This window comes from Triticum aestivum, chromosome 5D (genome assembly GCF_018294505.1).
Source record: "Triticum aestivum cultivar Chinese Spring chromosome 5D, IWGSC CS RefSeq v2.1, whole genome shotgun sequence".
NCBI lineage: Eukaryota > Viridiplantae > Streptophyta > Magnoliopsida > Poales > Poaceae > Triticum > Triticum aestivum.
The window spans coordinates 560234953-560254138 of record NC_057808.1 but is presented as its reverse complement, the minus strand read 5'-3'; the positions used below and the strand labels follow the sequence as shown (position 1 = coordinate 560254138).

The following is a 19186-nucleotide window of genomic DNA, read 5'->3' as shown; positions in this document are numbered from 1 at the left end:
TTCTAACAAACGAAGTTCTTTATGAAAATTATTTTTGCTTTTAATGATTTTGAACAGAAAATACTTTGATAATTTTAGTTGCATCAATTTTATATAATTTTAGTTTCATAAATTTTAGAGGTTGCTTATAATGTTTTGAACAGAAAATACTTTGATAATTTCAGTTTCATAAATTTTATTTATGTTATTAAAGTTTATTTTATTTTATTTTATTTTATTTCTTTTCTACTTATATATTTTATTAAAGTTTATATTATTTTGTTTCAAATTACTTATTTATTTTATTTTATAATAATTCTTTTTCCTATTAAATTTTCATGCATTTAGTGATTATTTTGAGCTATAAGGCCCTGAAATTGAAAAGCATTTCAAATGAACTCTGAAAAGGTTAAAAGTTGGCATGGTATCATCATTTCACCCACATAGCATGTGCAAGAAAGTAGAGTGTGTTACGGCAAAAACTGGATGCACTTCGTGTACAAAACGGACAGTCTCTTTCGAAGTATCAGGGTTTCATACGGAAACTCGTCTGTTACAAAAGGATTTCATTTTTTTGAACTTATTTGAACTCCATAGTTTTTCTATGTTCAAAATGCACCATTCAAAGCCACGTCATCAATTTTCAACCCTTTCTGACTTCATTTGTTATTTTTCATGCATTTACTGATTTTTTCAGCTAGAAGACCCTGAAATTGAAAAGCACTACAAATAAACTCTGAAAAGGTCGAAAGTTGGCATGGTATCATCATTTCACCCACATAGCATGTGCAAGAAAGTAGAGCGGCTTACGGCAAAAACTGGATGCACTTCGTGTACAAAACGGACAATCTCTTTCGAAGTATCAGGGTTTCATACGGAAACTCGTCTGTTACAAAAGGATTTCATTTTTTGAACTTATTTGAACTCCACACTTTTTCTGTGTTCAAAATGCACCATTCAAAGCCACATCATCAATTTTCAACCCTTTCAGACTTCATTTGTTTTTTTCATGCATTTACTGATTTTTTTCAGCTATAAGACCCTGAAATTGAAAAGCATTTCAAATGAACTCTGAAAAGGTTGAAAGTTGGCATGGTATCATCATTTCACCCACATAGCATGTGCAAGAACGTAGACAGGCTTAGGGCAAAAACTGGATGCACTTCGTGTACAAAACGGACAATCTCTTTCGAAGTATCAGGGTTTCATACGGAAACTCGTCTGTTACAAAGGGATTTCATTTTTTGAACTTATTTGAACTCCATACTTTTTCTGTGTTCAAAATGCACTATTCAAAGCCACATCATCAATTTTCAACCCTTTCTGACTTCATTTGTTATTTTTCATGCATTTACTGATTTTTTCAGCTATAAGACCCTGAAATTGAAAAGCACTACAAATGAACTCTGAAAAGGTTGAAAGTTGGCATGGTATCATCATTTCACCCACATAGCATGTGCAAGAAAGTAGAGAGGCTTACGGCAAAAACTGGATGCACTTCGTGTACAAAACGGACAATCTCTTTCGAAGTATCAGGGTTTCATACGGAAACTCGTCTGTTACAAAAGGATTTCATTTTTTGAACTTATTTGAACTCCATACTTTTTCTATGTTCAAAATGCACCATTCAAAGCCACATCATCAATTTTCAACCCTTTCTGACTTCATTTGTTATTTTTCATGCATTTACTGATTTTTTCCAGCTATAAGACCCTGAAATTGAAAAGCATTTCAAATGAACTCTGAAAAGGTTGAAAGTTGGCATGGTATCATCATTTCACCCACATAGCATGTGCAAGAAAGTAGAGAGGCTTACGGCAAAAACTGGATGCACTTCGTGTACAAAACGGACAATCTCTTTCGAAGTATCAGGGTTTCATACGGAAACTCGTCTGTTACAAAGGGATTTCATTTTTTTGAACTTATTTGAACTCCATACTTTTTCTGTGTTCAAAATGCACCATTCAAAGCCACATCATCAATTTTCAACCCTTTCTGACTTCATTTGTTATTTTTAATGCATTTACTGATTTTTTCAGCTATAAGACCCTGAAATTGAAAAGCACTACAAATGAACATGGATAGATAAGTGACCAAATTAATAGTAGTTCATCATCACATTAAAACCAAAGTACATACATAGTTCAAATTGAACAACATATAGCTCTCCAGAGCATCTAGTTAAACCATACATTGAAACTATGTAAAACCTTTCAATGCAACAACAAATGTGATCATAATCACAACTAAGGTAACAGTTGATCCAACGGCATAATGATACCAAGCCTCGGTATGAATGGCATATTTTCTAATCTTTCTAATCTTCAACCGCATTGCATCCGTCTTGATCTTGTGATCATCGACGACATCCGCAACATGCAACTCCAATATCATCTTCTCCTCCTCAATTTTTTTAATTTTTCCCTTCAAGTAATTGTTTTCTTCTTTGACTAAATTTAACCTCTCGACAGTAGGGTCGGTTGGAATTTCCGGTTTAACCACCTCCTACATAAATAAAATCTATCTCACGTTGGTCGGCATAATTGTCATAAACAATAAATGAACCAAATAGTTATAAAAAGATAATATATACCACATCCGAATCATAGACAGGACGAGGGCCGACGGGGGCGGATACCAGAACCATCGCACTATATAATAACAAGGAATAATAAAAGTAAGAAAATTAGACAAGTATCTATCTCAAGTAAGAATTTTTTTTCTTTCAGAAAGAAGATAAGAACAAGAGGCTCACCACGGTGGTGCCGGCGACGAGATCGGCGCGGGCGATCGATGGCGGTGAAGACGGGGACGGGACGTGACGGACCGCAAAACCTAGAAAAATCTCGGGGAAAATGGAGCTTGGAGGTCGAGTTTCGAGAGAAGAAATATTAACTAGTGTGGCTCGGACATTTCATCGAACACCTCATGTGCATAGGAGGTGAGCTAGAGCACCCAAATGCCCTCCCCTCGTCGGCCAGCAAAAGACAGAGCAGTGTGGAGTGCTCTGCTCGCCGACGATGGGCTATATATAGGCAAATCATTTGTCCCGGTTCATCGCTGGAACCGGGACCAATGGTTATGGGCCAGGAGCGAGGCCCATTGGTCCCGGTTCGTGCCTAGAACCGGGACAAATGGGTCCAGACGAACCGGGACCAAAGCCCGCGAGGCCCCGGCCGGCCACCTGGGCTCACGAACCGGGACGAATGCACCCGTTAGTCCCGGTTCGTATAAGAACCGGGACTAATGGGCTGGCCAGGCCCGAACGAAAGCCCCTTTTTCTACTAGTGTTGCCGTCAACTAAAGCACAAAATATTCTTTTGTCTACTTCTCCAGAATGGACTTGACACCAGAGATATGCTTCATTGGAAGAACTTCATACCAAATTACTCATGTGTCATGTGTGGGAAAAATACCTTTGAGACCAGAGAACACCTCTTCTTTACCTTCCCATTTGCTAAGGTATGTTGGTCTCATCTTCGTCATAACTAGTCTCCTACTAATCAAGGCATGCAGGCAGAAACCAACAACCTCAAGCAACTCTTGGTTGTTCCTTTTTGTTTGTAAATTATCATTCTAGCTGCATGATCAATTTGGACTACACAAAATGAATACATTTTTAAAGGCGTTACTCCAAATTTATACCATTATCGGAAGAAGTTCAAAGAAGAGTTAAGGTGAATTTTATTTGGAGCTAAGAGAAATAAATAATCTGCATTTGAAGGTTGGGTCCAAGATATCATATAGTTATAGATGTTGATGCTTGTTCTATTGTAATTTTGTAATTACTCATGTTTTGTTTTATTCTATTTTGGTTTCTTTTGTTAATTACCATAGAGTGGGAAATTCAGTTGCACATGTGCTAGCTAGGATTGCTAGATTCTCCCTTCCTAGTACTTGGTCTGATGAGGCCCCTAGTGCCATCATCCCTTTGCTTGTAAATGATGCTATTTTGATTACCAATTAATAAAGGAGTGTTGAATTTTAAAAAATAGATATAGAAGTAGGCATATAAATAGACCAATATCTCTATCCAATTTTCACGTTGAAAAAGATGTTCAAGTTTTTCCCTACAAAAAAGAAAAAATGAACAAAGAAGAAAAAGAGGAAATTCTAAATGTGACGGGCTCAAAAGAGCATGCCTAGCCCTCCGCCGCCTCCTTCTCCTTCAACAAAAACCCTGGAGATGCTAGCTTGCCGTGAAGCGTTGGCCTTAGCAGAAGACCTCGTGCCGCGAAAGATCATTATTGCATGTGATAGTAAGACCGTAGTAGATGATGTCAAGGGAGGTAAAGGAGGAGCCTATGTGGCTATTGTCAAAGAATTTAATTTCAGGCTAGTTCTTTTGTTAAGTGTTTAGTTATTTTCTAAGGAAGAGCATCAAATTGTGAAGCTCAAGACCTTGCCAAACACTCTACTATGCTTGATCAGGGTCTTCATTTGTGGCTTATTCATCCTCATGAACCAACATCTATCCCCATAAACATTAACATTGATCAGTAAAGTAGTAGGAGGAGCCCTGCATCACTCTCGCGGAAGGAGGAGGAGCAACAGCCAATGAAAAAAATAGCGTGCTACAGCAAAATAGCGCCGACCTCAAAATATGCTATTAGCGTGCTATATCGCGCTATAGCGTGCTATTAGCGAGACATTGTGCACTGATAAATTTAGCGAGACAATTCTCAATATGCTATAGCGTGCTATTAGCGAGGTTATAGCGTGCTATTTTTTTCAGTGGCAACAGCAAATCCTGCCCGCGCCGAGAGGTCTGCCTCTGATCCCCACTACGACGGATCCAGCGTCCCCAAGCAAGCTGTCGGCGCGGGGGCAGCTACCCCTCCACAGGAACGATAGGGTGCTTCACTACACTGAGATAGCTGGAGGTGGGTGAGCAGTGCGGTCCGGGCGGTCGCGAGCATTAGCAGAGGAGCGTCGTTCTGATTGCCATGCTGGGGCAGGCGAGGTACATGTGCGTGGGGCGAGCTGGTGCGCCGTTGTGGCTTGCTAAGGTCCACCCTTCCACCGGCATTCTGTATTCCAAGTTTTTACTACTGCATTTGCGCAGTAGCCTTTTGAGATTCCGTGAAACTTAAGACCTTGTTTTGATGTTAATAATATGGCTGCATGCATCGATTGATGCAGAGGCCGGAGGTAAGCCTCCTTTTCAAAAAAAAAAATATTGCGCAGTAGCCTGTAGTATCTTATACTACGACATATGTTTAGATTAATTGATTCTAGTCTCAAGGCTGTTTCTGCCTGTTAAGTGAGAGCCTAAGTTTGGGATACACACACAAGTTAGTGAGAGTAATAAATTAGCAACATTGTGATAAGGTAGATGATCGAGAAAACAGTACTAGTATTATAGGCAAGAGTTTAAGACCCACTCTCTGACCATAATCTAGTGAAGTCAACGTTTTGACAAGGATATGAAGCATAGATGTAAAAGTGCATAACAAAGCGTTCTCACGTTTCCTGCTGTCAATGCATACACGAGCATAGTCTTGCTTTTTCTAATAACTACGAATTGTCTTCTACATATATCTCCTTTTCCTTACCATCAAGCTTTTGTCCATAGATCTTCTGCACAGTATCTTATGCACTCATATCGTTTGAGATGACATCGATCAAAAACCACATGGCAATTCGATGTTGGGGAAGATGAAGTTCAGAAACTCAGTGTCTACTCTCCCCTCAGAAAACCTACATATGAAGTGTTGCATCGCCAACCTTCTATCTATTTCATCTGAAGCTTACGCACTTCGCTATTTGTAAATCAGTTCACCATACTTTAGCTAACAAATTAACATTTGCTTGTGGAGAGACATACCTATAATTTCTTTCCCATTGTGCATTCATAACCTTTCGTCCCACCCTCTAAAGCCATCTATTCAGACGATTTAAGCAGCTTATTTTTGTTGGAAAAGACAGACGGTGAGGTCAGCATTAACGGCCACCAGCGGATACATGTGGACCACAGCACTATGTTCATCCAGTATACCACGGACGGGTGGCTGGCCGTGCAAGTCAGTCCACTTTGTACGACATCATTCAGGTATAAGTAGCCAGTCTCCTTAGCTTGCAAGCCTGGGCTCTTAACCGACTAGCAGGCAGGACTGACCCAAGTACCAGAAGGCCACCTGATGCGTATGAATATGCCACAAGGTCTCACGCCTGGTCCTGCATCCATGACGATCCCGATGTGGCATTCCTCAAGGCCGACGCTCGGGTTCCCCCTCGGCATGGCGCTCCTGCTCCTCGTCATCTTCTCCCTCAGCGGCATCTTCTCCTGCTGCTACCACTGGGACAGGCTCCGATCCTTCCTCTGGTCTCGGCATCCTGGCATGCTCCAGGAAGGTCCGCGCACCGTCATCTCCATCGGATCGGCGCCGAGAAAGGCTGCCTCCGAGCACAAGGTAGCAGCAGCAAGCGATCTCTCTGTTGTACAACTTATTTTCAGCTTTGACACCGTTCTGGAATATCATCTATCTCTTGCAAACTTCAGCTGACGATTAGTGGCCCTGTGCCTTGTTGCTTGCAGAGCGAGAAAGCGGGAAAGGAGTGCGGGTTGCCCGTGATCATGCCCGGGGATAACATCGCGAAGTTCTACGCGAGGCCCTGCCCACACGAGGCGTGTTTACCTGCAGCAGCAGCAGAGAAGGGCGGAGTCGAGGTGCAAGTCAGATGTTCAGTTTCGTGAGACCGTCAGTATCTGTATATGAAATCGTAGTTAGGTGCTAGCGACTTATGATTGATATAGATAGATTGTATATACGCAAGCGACTTATGATTGATAGATTGATGGTCTACTACTAGCATGCATTTTGACAGTTTTTTTTTTCAGAAAAGAGGGGAAAAAACAATAACCTTTCATGTGCAGATATGCAACCCGAATAGTCCAGAAAAGGAGATTTTGGTGTCAGCAAACTAGCTGGATATTTGTTTTTCTTGTCATGGAACTTGTTGAATGCTATAAAATTTGGGATCTTTCTGTTAAGGGGGGTGGATGTCATTTCAGGAAAACCAGAACAGTTCATGGTAGTTTCTTTTTGAAATTATCAGGGAATTTGTTAGTGTCTGTTCTTTCTGCGAGGTTTTTGAAAAGGAAAAAAAGAGAGAGGAGATTAGATTGCTGCTCAACCAAATAGCGTTTGTTCTTTCTGTCCTGTGGTGCCCCACCGTACGTAGTACGTACGTCGTCATGGCCACTGAAGAACAAAAGTACAGTGACATAATCTGGCGTATATATATGCACGATGGAAATAGATGGGGACATGGACCTAACATTCATACCGGCTGGGGATCGTGATGAGTGCAGGATTAATTAAGTTCAGCCATGACATAATCTCGTCCGTCCTTATGCACGGATACAACAAAGGCCTGTTTGGTTGATCGAAATTTTTAGTCAAGAGGTACCTCTGCAAAGATCACTTGCACCTTCTCTAGCGGTGACAAGTGGGGTAGCGCAGAAAGGTGTGAAGTCTATTTTAAACCTTATACTCATAGAGCTCGTCAGAATCAAACCCCCACGTCTGAATCCCTGAAATCGACATCCTGACATCTTTGATCCTAGTCAATATCAACCCCTCGCTAGTCCTAAACCTGTCTGCGATGATGTTCACGTCGTTGCAAGCACCTGCAACAGCCGGCACTGCGGTGCGTACCATACACTGCGGCACGCCCCCAACTGTCTTTCCGCCAGTCACCGGCCAGGTGCGTGCGCAAGTCGCCGGCACGGTGTCTCCTCGCCTTGTGTTAAAAAAAACATAAAAAAATAAAAGAAATAATAATAACAAGGAAAACCAAGCAAAAATGAAAAGGAAAACTACAAACCCGAAAAAATAAAAAAAACAATGCAAAACAAACAGAAACGGATAAAAAACCTCAGAAAAAAAGACAATACTGTAAAAATAAAAGCTGAAAACTGGACCAGTTCTACCAAACAGCAAAAAAAAAAAACAAAAAAAACTTGACATAGCGTGCTCTCATGTCAGGCGCCTCCCTAAATGGGCCAGCCCAGGCGCGATGGAGGCCATGGCCTAGTTTTTTTTTTAAATTTCACGTTTTTGTGCTCATTATTTTTACTTTCTTTTATACTTTCAAATATTATAAATAAATGTATTAAAAATGCTTCACATAAATAAATGTTAACCAAACTGTTAAAAAAATTTGAAGGTGTATAAAAATGTTTCTCACGTATACGAAAAATGTATTCTAATAATATACAATATGTGTGAAAAATGTAAAACCATGTAATTAAAAAATGTTAAATAAGCATTTCAAAAAATGTTAAATAAGTATTTGAAAATGTTAATCAGGCTTTTACAAAATGTTAAATGTGTATAAAAAAATGTTGACCATATATCCAGAAAATGTCAAACTTGTATTTAAAAAATATTAATTAAGCATTTGAAATTGTTATCATGCGTTTAAAACTGTTAAAATGTGGATAGAAAAAATGTTGACCATGTATTAAACAAATGTTAATCTTGTATTTAAATTTTTTGAAAATGTTTAAAGGAAAAAATGTTGACCATGAATTAAAAAATGTTAACCAAGCGTTTGAAAAATGGCAAGTGTATTTAAATAAAATGTTTCTAATGTATATTGATACTGTCTCCAAAATAAATAATCCATGTGAAAAAGTTTATCATGTATTTACAAAATGTTAATCAAGCATGAAAAATGTTAAACATGTATTTGAAAATTGTTAATCAAGCATTTAAAAAATGTTAAATGTGTATAGAAAAATGGTGACCATGTATCATATAAATGTTAGTCTTCTATTAAAAAAATGTCAATCAAGCATTTCAAAATATTAAAATGTGTATATAAAAAACACTGACTATGTATTAAAAATGTTAATCTCATATATGAAACTTGTATTAGAAACATGTTCTTAATTTATATGAGAAATATAGAAAAAAAACACAATAAACAGAAAAAACAATGGAAATAAAAAATAAAGAACAGAAAACAAGGGAAAAAGACAGAAAAAAGAAGTCCGCAGAAACAAGTGCAACAAATGAAAAAAAAGAAGCAAAAACTGATAAATAAACGAAGGAAAAAGCTTTGAAAACCAAGAAAGAAATCAAAAACCGAATGAAAATGAGAAAGAAAAAGACCCGATGAAACCGTGAAATAAATAAAAGGGAAACAATAAAATAAAGTATAGCAATGGAGAAAATAAAACCGAAGAAGAAATAAGAAAATGTGTATGAACGTTGTAGACATGGGTTGAAGAAGAAAAGGAAAAAACAATGAAAGACGGTGAAAACCGAAGAAATGAAATAAAGAAACAAAGAAAAAGAAGAAAACTGAGAAAGAAAGAAAACAAAGAAAGAAGGAAATAAATATTGAAAAATAAATGAAAACCCGTGAAAGAATGAAAGAAAAACGAAGAAAGAAAACAAATAGTGAAAACAAAAAAAACCATTCAGAAAAATAAAGAAATACAAAAAACTAAAGAAAATCCGGGAAGAAAGGAAGAAAACAGAAGAAGAAGAAAAACAAAAAGAAAAACGTAGTTTTTCTAGAAACACCTGTATTTTTATTCGTACTCATAATAATTATAGGTACAATGATTTGGATATATGATCCAAGAAAAAATGTTGTAACCCATATAACTAAGAAATACAATGCAATCTCTTGGAAACAAAATATTCGCGGTATCAGTCTTTGTGAGAAGAAATATTTCAAATACTTTGGTAAATAAGCTGTAATTGGACTCACTGGTACAACAGGTGCTATACAAACGGTTTTTAATCCCTTTCCGCGACGGCGTACCATCGCCAAGTGAGTGACTGCGGTAGGGGGGTCCTTCCCACACGACGCAGAAACCGTCAGGGATAGGGAGCCTTGATGCTATCGCAGTCGGTATTCTGTGGTGCTACGTTTACGATGTGCGACCCATCACAAAAAGTTCAGACTACATGCTGGAGACGGTCGGCCGAGCTGAGTCACCTCGCACGCGTCCATGCACGCGGTGACTACGCGGTCTGGCATGCCAGACGCGCACTCTGCTCCGTTTGGCCGTGCTCCGAGCGTCGTTTAGCTCGGGTCCCACCTCTAGTCGTCGTTCTCGCACGCCCCACCTTGTCCCCGAGCTTCGTGGCATCCATGTTGTCGCCCTGGAACCCTCTCCCCTCCTCTTTCCTTCCCGGCGCGCCACGGCAGCCTCGGCCACGGCACTGTGCCCGACCAGACTTCACCCGCACCTCGTCTGACCCTCCCTGCTCCTCTGGCTCTCTCACGTCGCCATCCAAGCCTGCACACGAGTGCACGCGTACGCGGTCGTGCCAGAGCCACATACATGTGTCCCCGACGGTCCCCGGCCACAGCTATATAAGCAGCCCCCGAGCCCCTCCAAGCCATCCAGCAGCCTCAACTCCCTCCTCTAGGCCTCCCCGACCACCAATTCGAGCTCAAGGAGCCCTCCTGTCCTCCAATGCCTATCATGGCCGCCGCCTGTGTCCTCTAAAATCCGAGCAATCCCGGCCTCCCCTCTTCCTCTAACCACCACCAGGAACCCGCAGCACCACCCGAGAGCCTCCCCGCAACTCCTCCCTCTTCTCCATGACCGTAGCACCTTCCCCCAAAACCAACCGACGCCGCCGTCCGCCATGCTCAAGGTTCTCGTCGCTCCCATTGTCTTTGGAGTCCGTGGAGGGGGTGAATGGATGCACCGCGCCTCGGGGAGCACTCCGGTGGTCCGAGCTCCACCGGAGGAGGCTGGAGCCGGCTGGGCGCGCGCCGGAGCCGCGCGGCTTGGCCTGGCCTCTGTCCCGACCGACAGGAGGAAGAAGAAGCGGGAGAAGAGAGAAGATAAGGCGGGCCCCGCACGTCAGTGTCCTAGTCGGCTCGCTGACGTGGATACGTGAAGACGGCTTTGCCAGAATGCGCTTTCAGTTAATGAAAACGTACTCTACTTCTTCTTCGGGCCAGAATACGTTTTCCTTTCTGGAAAGCGTATTTTCAGAAAAGGCGCTTTCTGTTTTCCAGCCAGGGGCTTGTTTGTGAAGATTTCTTTTACAGATTAGTCCCTGTCATTCTACTGACTAATGCCCCAACGCTCGAGTTCAAGGGCCAGAGTGAGCCAACTGAAGCCCAGTGCAGCACTAGAGGAGAGACACAGAGATGCGTGGTCATCCAGAGGATCACGGCAAAGGCACCCGGCGGCTACCTACCACACACTAGTGCAGAACCGGGTTTTAGCGCCGGTTCGTAAGGGCCTTTAGTGCCGGTTCTACAACTGGCACTAAAGAGTGGGGACTAAAGCCCCCCCTTTACTACCGGTTCGTCACGAACCGGCGCTAAAGTGCCACCACGTGGCACGAGCCAGGCCCAGGTGCGGGTAGACCATTAGTACCGGTTGGTAACACCAACCGGTACTAAATGTTTGGGGGTTTTGGTTTTATTTTTTATTTTTCCTTTAATTTTGTGTTTTCCATTTAATTCTTATTCGTTTGCTGGTATTTTACGATACTACATATTGTACACGTTATGCATATATATAAATAGATTTTCTCGTAGAACCGAGCATATTTATATATCATCGAATGTCTCACAACCACCATTAATTATATTCACACATACACATGTATATATATACAATTTCTCCTACATGTTGCCTTGGTGCCTTCGGAGCACGATGACAAGTGGTTCATGGGGCGGTAGCGGGTAATAGTATTCTCCTTTGGGATCTATGACCTGGTCGAGCAAAAATCCCGCTATTTCCTCTTGAAGTACTAGTATGCGCTCCGTTGATAGGAGCTGCCCCCGCACCTCTCTGAACTGTTAAGAAGGAGATCAATATGCATGTGTATTAGTTGTGTGACTAGATATCGATAATGGTGTAAAAATTTGTGAATAGTATTCTGACAAATGTACCCAGTCCTGTCTTTGAGATCTGCTCCTTTTGGACACCATCATGCGAATGTTCTCGCAAACGTAGTATGCACACATATCAGTCCCCGGCGCCTGCTTCAGGGCCTTTACGAGAATGGAATTTAATCAGATAATGATTAATCAAGCATGCTAATTAATTAATGGTATGGAAACAAGAATAAAAGAGATGATAGCAAGCTAGCTAGTACTACTTAATTACTTACCTTGGGTCGCCACCAATACAACTTTTTTTTCCAGTTGCCTGGAGTCACCTTGATGAACTTTGCTCAAGCCCTGCCCGGCAGCAAAGAAAATGAATAAAGGGGTTATTAAATAGTTGATATCAGGAAATGACGAACTAATTAAATAGGATGAGATATAGTTAATAATTATTGAAATTACCTGTCGAGTATCCCCTTCAAGATGGCGAAGTCACTTTCTTCCTTAAGTAGTGAGTCCAGTACTTCAACTGTTCCTTTATCAACTTTAATGACTAACAAGATCCAGTGGTAACTGCATGCGCACACGTTTGCATGTCTTAATTAAGTGGGCATGTGCACAACACTATTCAACTACCCTAAACCCTATACACTTAATTATTAACATCTAGCTAGCTAGTAAGCAAAAACAGAATTTGTAGTACAAGACAGTATGACTCATAGGAAGTTGTAAGGAAGTAGTATATCTTCATTGGTATTGAGGCGCTTCAAGAACTTTAGCATGCTTTCCTCTAAATTTGCTCGACAACTTGGAATTTTCCATGTGTGTTCATTAACGGTATTTGGGTCAATGAACCCAATGCCATAGCGTCTAGATTTTTTTATTTCATACATCTTCATCCTGCATAATACCACAGAAAAGAATATAGTGAGGATAATTACAGGTAATGATTGATCAAAATGATCAGTACAACTAGCTTGAGACTTAAATTACAGAAAGAAATCACTTACAGACAATAGCAACTGACGATAGATTTGTCGAGTGCGTCTTGATTGAATAACTGAAATAGTTCTAAATATTCAACGGACACAGCTTTCTCATGGAAGTAATGCTCCTCCTTGACATTCACCATGAGGGACTCTCGATTGGAAATCTTGGTAATGTTCATGTACCACTGATGCAATTCATACATTCTCGTTGGGAGGTTCTTGACCTCGTCTGGCTCGACCAAAGGTTGGCCCCGGACATATTTCCGTTTTATTTCCTCCTCTCTAAGCGGAGACATGGGCTCGATATCGAGGAGTTGTCCAACAGTGACCTTGAGCATTTCAGCCTGCATTATATGCTCCTCGGTTATTACCACATTGCCCAGCTGGGGAACATTAACGGTTTTCCCACATATATATAGGGCACGCGTACTCTCATGTGTTGTTGGCACATCAAGCGGGGGGGGGGGGGGTCGATTGTGCCGCCTGTTCTCCCAGCCGGGGAACGGTTTTCCCGCATTTTTTAATAGCTGCTTGTTGGCTCGAGCTCGAGCTCGCTTCTTTTTGTAGTCTTGCTCGATGTGCCTTCCTAATTTGGCGCTCATAGTCTGAGTCAACAGGCTTGGGAGCTGGTTTTCTTGCCATATGAATAAAGTGGTCAATAACTTTCTCAGGCACTTTCTCCCTTGGCGGCGGTGCCGGTTTCGGTCCAAAATGGCGTCCACTTGGGCCCGCACTATGGCTTCATTTTGCTCCTCGGTCATGTCGTAAGGCCTCTGAGGAAGAGGAGCGAGGCTTGGACCATATTTATATCGCTTATCTCCGCCTGTACCTCTTGTACTACCTCGACTCGTACCGCTACGCACCATAGCTGCGGGGTGTCTCTTCTACGATTGTTGAGGCGGCGGAGACGGCTGACGTGGCTGAGTTGGAGCAGGAATTTGCTCACGCACTGGTGGACTTGGAGGAGCGGGAGTCTGCTGACACGGTGGCGGACTTCGAGGAGGAGTCGGCTCACGCGTTCGTGGACTTGGAGGAGCGGGAATCTGCTGACACGGTGGCGGACTTCGAGGAGGAGTCGGCTCACGCGTTTGTGGACTTGGAGGAGCGGGAGTTTGCTGACACGGTGGCGGACTTCAAGGAGGAGTCGGCTCACGCGTTCGTGGACTTGAAGGAGCGGGAGTCTGCTGACATGGTGGCGGACTTCGAGGAGGAGTCGGCTGACGCGTTCGTGGACTTGGAGGAGCGGGAGTCTGCTGACTCGGTGGCGGACTTCGAGGAGGAGTCTGCTGACGCGGTGTCGGTGGCCTTCGAAAGATGATGCAATCCTTTCTCCATAGGATGATACGATGTATGACCTCTCCCAGTGTGTGCTCATCGTCACCTCCAGGAATGTCAAGCTCTAGCCCGAATATTGGTCCACCACCTCAGCAACCAAGACACGAGCATAGCCCGCTGGAATCGCGTTGCAATGGAAGGTTGCTTCGGGGGGATTTGCAAAAGCAACGGCGTCCGCCACCTTCATGGATATGTTCTTCATTTTGAAGTGTAGCTCACAGTTAGTGTTCTCTATGATGTCATCCACAGGGTATATATCCAACAGTGCGTCGCCCGGGGCGGAACCAACGCTGCTTCTCGACATGGATGGGACGGTGCTATCCAATGCTGGACGATCATCCGCTAGCTGCTGCCGCTGCTGAGACCCCCTTTCCTGGCTAAGTGAGTCGATCTGCTGCTACTGCCGCTGGAATTTGAGTGCCAAGTCCGCGTGCCTTGCTTCTAGGCCTTGAAGGCGTTCTACGTCCTGCTTCCTCTGCTCCTCCTCTAGCTTCCTCTTCTTCTCCTCCTCCATCTTCTTTCTTGCACGGCACCTGTAGTCGTCGTTCCATTCCGAAAAGCCCTCATACCAGGGAATAACGCCCTTGCCTCGTGTTCTTCCCGGGTGTTCAGGATTTCCCAGGGCGCGCGTAAGCTCGTCGTTCTCTGTTGGGCGTGAACACCCCCTTTCGAGAATCTTCTATTGTGTCAAGTAACTTTTGTTCGGCTCCTTTTAGACTTGCCTTCTTCGAAACCAGGCCTGTCTTCGGGTCCAACGCCCCCCATGCGCATAGAACCAAGTTCTGCACCTGGGGGGCCAACTCCTAGTAACCGGAGTGACCCCTGCATCCTCCATCTCTTGCTCAGACTTATCCCACTTAGGAATTGCCACCGCATAGCCACCTGGCCCCAGCCTACGGAACTGCGTCTTTTTTGCGGCATTGGCCTTGTTTTTTCTCGACCGTTCCTTAAATAATTCTGATTCCTTGAATTTCACGAAGGCGGGCCAGTGTTCTCTTTGCTTCTCCGGTGTTCCCTTGAATTCTGGAGTCTTCCTTTCTGCATCGACATAGTTGGCCCATACAGGTTTCTTGTGGGTGTTGAATGCAATTGCCATCTTCTTAAGAGCAGCGTCCTTGACTTTCTGCACATCTGCATCAGTGAAATAATCTGGTAGGGTGAAATGTTCCATCAGAGATTCTCAAAGCTTTTCTTTTGCTCTGTCGTCGACCCAAGTAACATCTGGACGTTTAGTTTTTGGCTCTTTCCATTCTTGAATGGAGATCGGGAGTTGGTCCTTCACAAGAACTCCGCACTGACGAACGAACTTGTTCGCAATGTTCTTAGGCGTGAGGGGTTCGCCACTAGCTTTGATGGAATCGATGTTGTACTTTACACCCTGCTTCAACTTTTTGCCCGGGCCTTGCTTTTTCCTGATGTCTGTAGAAGCAGATTTGCTCGATCCAGAGGGCTGAAAGAAGAAAGATCGATTCATTAATATATCTTCAAATAAAAAAAACATGTGATGATCACTAGATGCCTGCTTATATAAATATACCTCGCCGGTAGCTAGTCTTTGTTATTTCAAGATCAACATTGTATTCGTCATCATAATCATTGTCTACATCATCATAATCATAATCATAGTTCATGACTTCATCAGCTCGGTCGTCGAGATCGAATATCTTATCATCACCCTCCCCGGTATTGTTCCGATATTGGGAGCCGTCATCTGCTTCATTCAGATCATCTGCCTGTTAGGGTTGCGTATGATCTCGAACAGGGCCTCTTCTCCCTCTCTGTCGGTATTGTCTGCCATAGCTTTTATTTAACTAATACAGAAGAAATATAAAACAATTTAGTATTCAAATTACAATGCATGGATGCAATCTATAAGGAAAAACTGAATCATATAGCACATAATATGCATCGTCTCGAATAATATATAATCTCGAATACATTGTCTCGAATAATATATAATCTCGAATACATCGTCTCGAATAATATATAATCTCGAGTACATCGTCTCTAATAATATATATATATATAATCTCGAATATTATATATCAAATACATCACTGGCTAGGTAGCTAATAAAGATCGAATACTACAGAAGAATCAAGGCCACTCACGGTTCCTGGGGCACGGGCGGTGGACACCCAAAGAGAAGGAACCATCACAGGATCATATCTCCGGTCATCTGCCCAAAGAACCTGCCAGGTATTGGAGAACCTGACATCCATAGCAACCATGTAGCGATGGACGTGCTCGTCCTCCTCCCTGACACGGCGATGCACCACCTCCGGCGGGGCCGGCTCCCTCTGCACCGAATGTGGCCCACGCGAACGCCACCAAAGGACATCAGGGTCGAGGAAGGGACCCGAGGCCGGGTTCCTCACCAAGCGGCGCGCCGCTCCAGGTAGCACCTCCCAGTGCCAGCCCGGCGGAGCCCAGTCCCGGACATGGGTCAGCCGGACGTCATTGCGAACGGGTCGACGGCGAGGATGCGGGCCGGGCATCGTCAAGAACAAATACTATATTCCTGCAAAAAGTAACATTTTTTAAATGATTGGATTGTGATAACTAAAATTCTATATGCAAATTCTAAAATTTTCTATAACTAAAATTATAACATCGATCATTGTCTAACAATTTGATCTTAATCTAATTCATCTAGCTAAAACTAATTCTAAAATTTCTAACATTTCTATAACATTTCTAATATTTCTATAACTAAAAAACAGAAAAATTGCTAATATTTATTTAAATATTTCTATAACTATAAAACAGAAAAAAATAACATTTCTATATAACTAACATTTCTATAACATTTCTAATATTCATATAACTAAAAAACAGAAAAACTTCTAACATTTCTATAACTAAAAAACAGAAAAATTTCTATAACTAAAATTTATAACCAAAAAACTAAAAATACAATGTGTGTGTGTGTGTGGACATGGCGGCGGGCAGGAGCTCACCGGCGGCGAGGCGAGGCGACGGGGATGGCGACGGGCGGTGACGACGGGAATCGATGGGGACGGGGCGGCGACGACGGGGACGGGGACGGGCCGGGCGGGGATGACGTGCGGGACGACGAGGCGGGGCGCGGCGACGGGGACGGCGGGGACGGGGACGGGCCGGGCGGGGACGACGTGCGGGACGATGGGGCGGGGCGCGGCGACGGGGGCGACGGGGACGGGGACGCGGCCGGGGCGGCGACGGCGACGGACGGCGACGGGGGCGGCGACGAGGGGCGGCGACGACGGGGCAGAGGAGAAGAAGCAGAGGGAGAGATGAGAAACTGATGAAATTTTGAAGTGTTTTCTTATATAGAACCTCCCTTTAGTACCGGTTAGAGCCACCAACCGGTACTAAAGGTCTGTTTTGGCCAGGCCAAGCAGCGGGAAGTGCACCCCTTTGGTACCGATTGGTGGCACCAACCGGTACTAAAGACCCACCCTTGGGTACCGGTTGGAGCCACGACCCGGTACTAAAGGGGTGCGCTGGCGCAGGTGCGGTGCAGCAAGTTGAGTCCCACCTCGTTAGCCGAGGGGCGTCCGCACTGGTTTATAAGCCCCAGTGCGGTAGCTCTCTCGAGCTCCTCTCCAAAGCAGGCCTACTGGGCCTACCTGTTCTGTGCTGCCCTGTGGGCCTACTGGGCCTTTGCGGGCCTGCATCCTGTCCCAACAACACGTTCGGTTTCTAGTCGTATGCAGGCCACTCTGGCCCAGCAGGCGGGCCTTTTATTTTCTTATTTTTTTGCTTTATTTATTTTTGTTTTATTTATTTTTGAGTTGTTTTTTTCTGTATTTAGAGTTTCTTTGTGAATATTTTTGCTTACGTACAAAAAATTACAAACTTTCTGATAGTGCCGGTAGTTTTCAAATTTGAATAGTTTAAATTTTGAATTATTTTAAATTTGTGTGAATCACTAGTTTGTGAATAACTTAACTTTGAAAATAGATTTTTTAGTGATTCTTTTTTCTTATGTTTAATATTAGTGTATTTTATCACTATATTTAATTTGATAATGCTTAGGTTATTAAAAAATGAAATGCCTTTGTAACAGATGAGTTTTCGTCCGAAACCCTGATACTTCGAAAGAGATTGTCCATTTGGTACACGAAGTGCATCCAGTTTTTGCGGTAACCCTCTCTACTTTTTTGCACATGCTATGTGGGTGAAATTATGATACCATGCCAACTGTCAACCTTTTCTGAGTTCATTTGAAATGCTTTTCAATTTCAGGGTCATTTAGCTGAAAAAATGAGTAAATGCATGAAATAATTTGTTTGCACATAAAAATTCTTCGCGTTTCAAATGCCAAAACACATAACTACCCTAACTATTACAGAGATTCCCTCATGGGTGTGAAACACAGAAGAAAGTGATGATAGTGAAGCCGATCACATCCCAGATCTTTGGTGTGAAAGTTTTTCTTCGCGTGTGTCCCTTTGCGCCGTAGCCATGGAAAATCTTCATCATCTAACTGGATGCTCGGGTCAATATTCACTGTGAATGGAGCAATTTCATCAAACTTTTCATGATCTTCTGACATGTGTGTCTTGTCATCCACTCCCACGATGTTTCTCTTCCCAGAAAGAACTATGTGGCGCTTTGTCTCATCGTATGATGCATTCGCTTCCTTATCTTTTCTCTTTCTCGGCTTGGTAGACATGTCCTTTACATAGAAAACCTGTGCCACATCATTGGCTAGGACGAATGGTACGTCTGCATACGCAAGATTGTTGAGATCCACTGTTGTCATTCTGTACTGCAGGTCTTCTGTTACCCCGCCTCGTGTCATATTGACCCATTTGCACCGAAACAAAGGGACCTTCAAACCATGTCCATAGTCAAGTTCCCATATGTCCTCTATGTAACCATAATATGTTTCCTTTCCCGTCTTGGTTGTTGCATCAAAGCAGACACCACTGTTTTGGTTGGTGCTCTTCTTATCTTGGGCGATCGTGTAAAATGTATTACCATTTATCCCGTACCCTTTGAAAGTCATTATATTCGAAGATGGTAACTGTGACAACGAGTACAGGCCATCTTCAATAGAGGCGTCATGCATG

The 19186-nt window shown here is 43.1% G+C and overlaps 1 protein-coding gene across 1 annotated transcript; it reads left to right on the top strand.

Annotated features, from left to right (window-relative positions):
* Positions 1-6089: 6089 nt before the first annotated feature.
* Positions 6090-6946, top strand: LOC123126227 (uncharacterized protein At5g65660). Its single transcript, XM_044546606.1, has 2 exons — positions 6090-6392; positions 6518-6946. Exons 1-2 carry the CDS (start codon positions 6120-6122, stop codon positions 6674-6676), a joined length of 432 nt encoding a protein of 143 aa, XP_044402541.1. The 5' UTR covers positions 6090-6119; the 3' UTR covers positions 6677-6946.
* Positions 6947-19186: the final 12240 nt, after the last annotated feature.

Excerpts from the sequence above, each read along its gene's own strand:
- LOC123126227 (XM_044546606.1), top strand. The coding sequence starts at position 6,120 with ATGCGTATGAATATGCCACAAGGTCTCACGCCTGGTCCTGCATCCATG. Across the intron at positions 6,393-6,517 it reads AGGCTGCCTCCGAGCACAAG|AGCGAGAAAGCGGGAAAGGA; the intron begins GTAGCAGCAGCA and ends TGTTGCTTGCAG.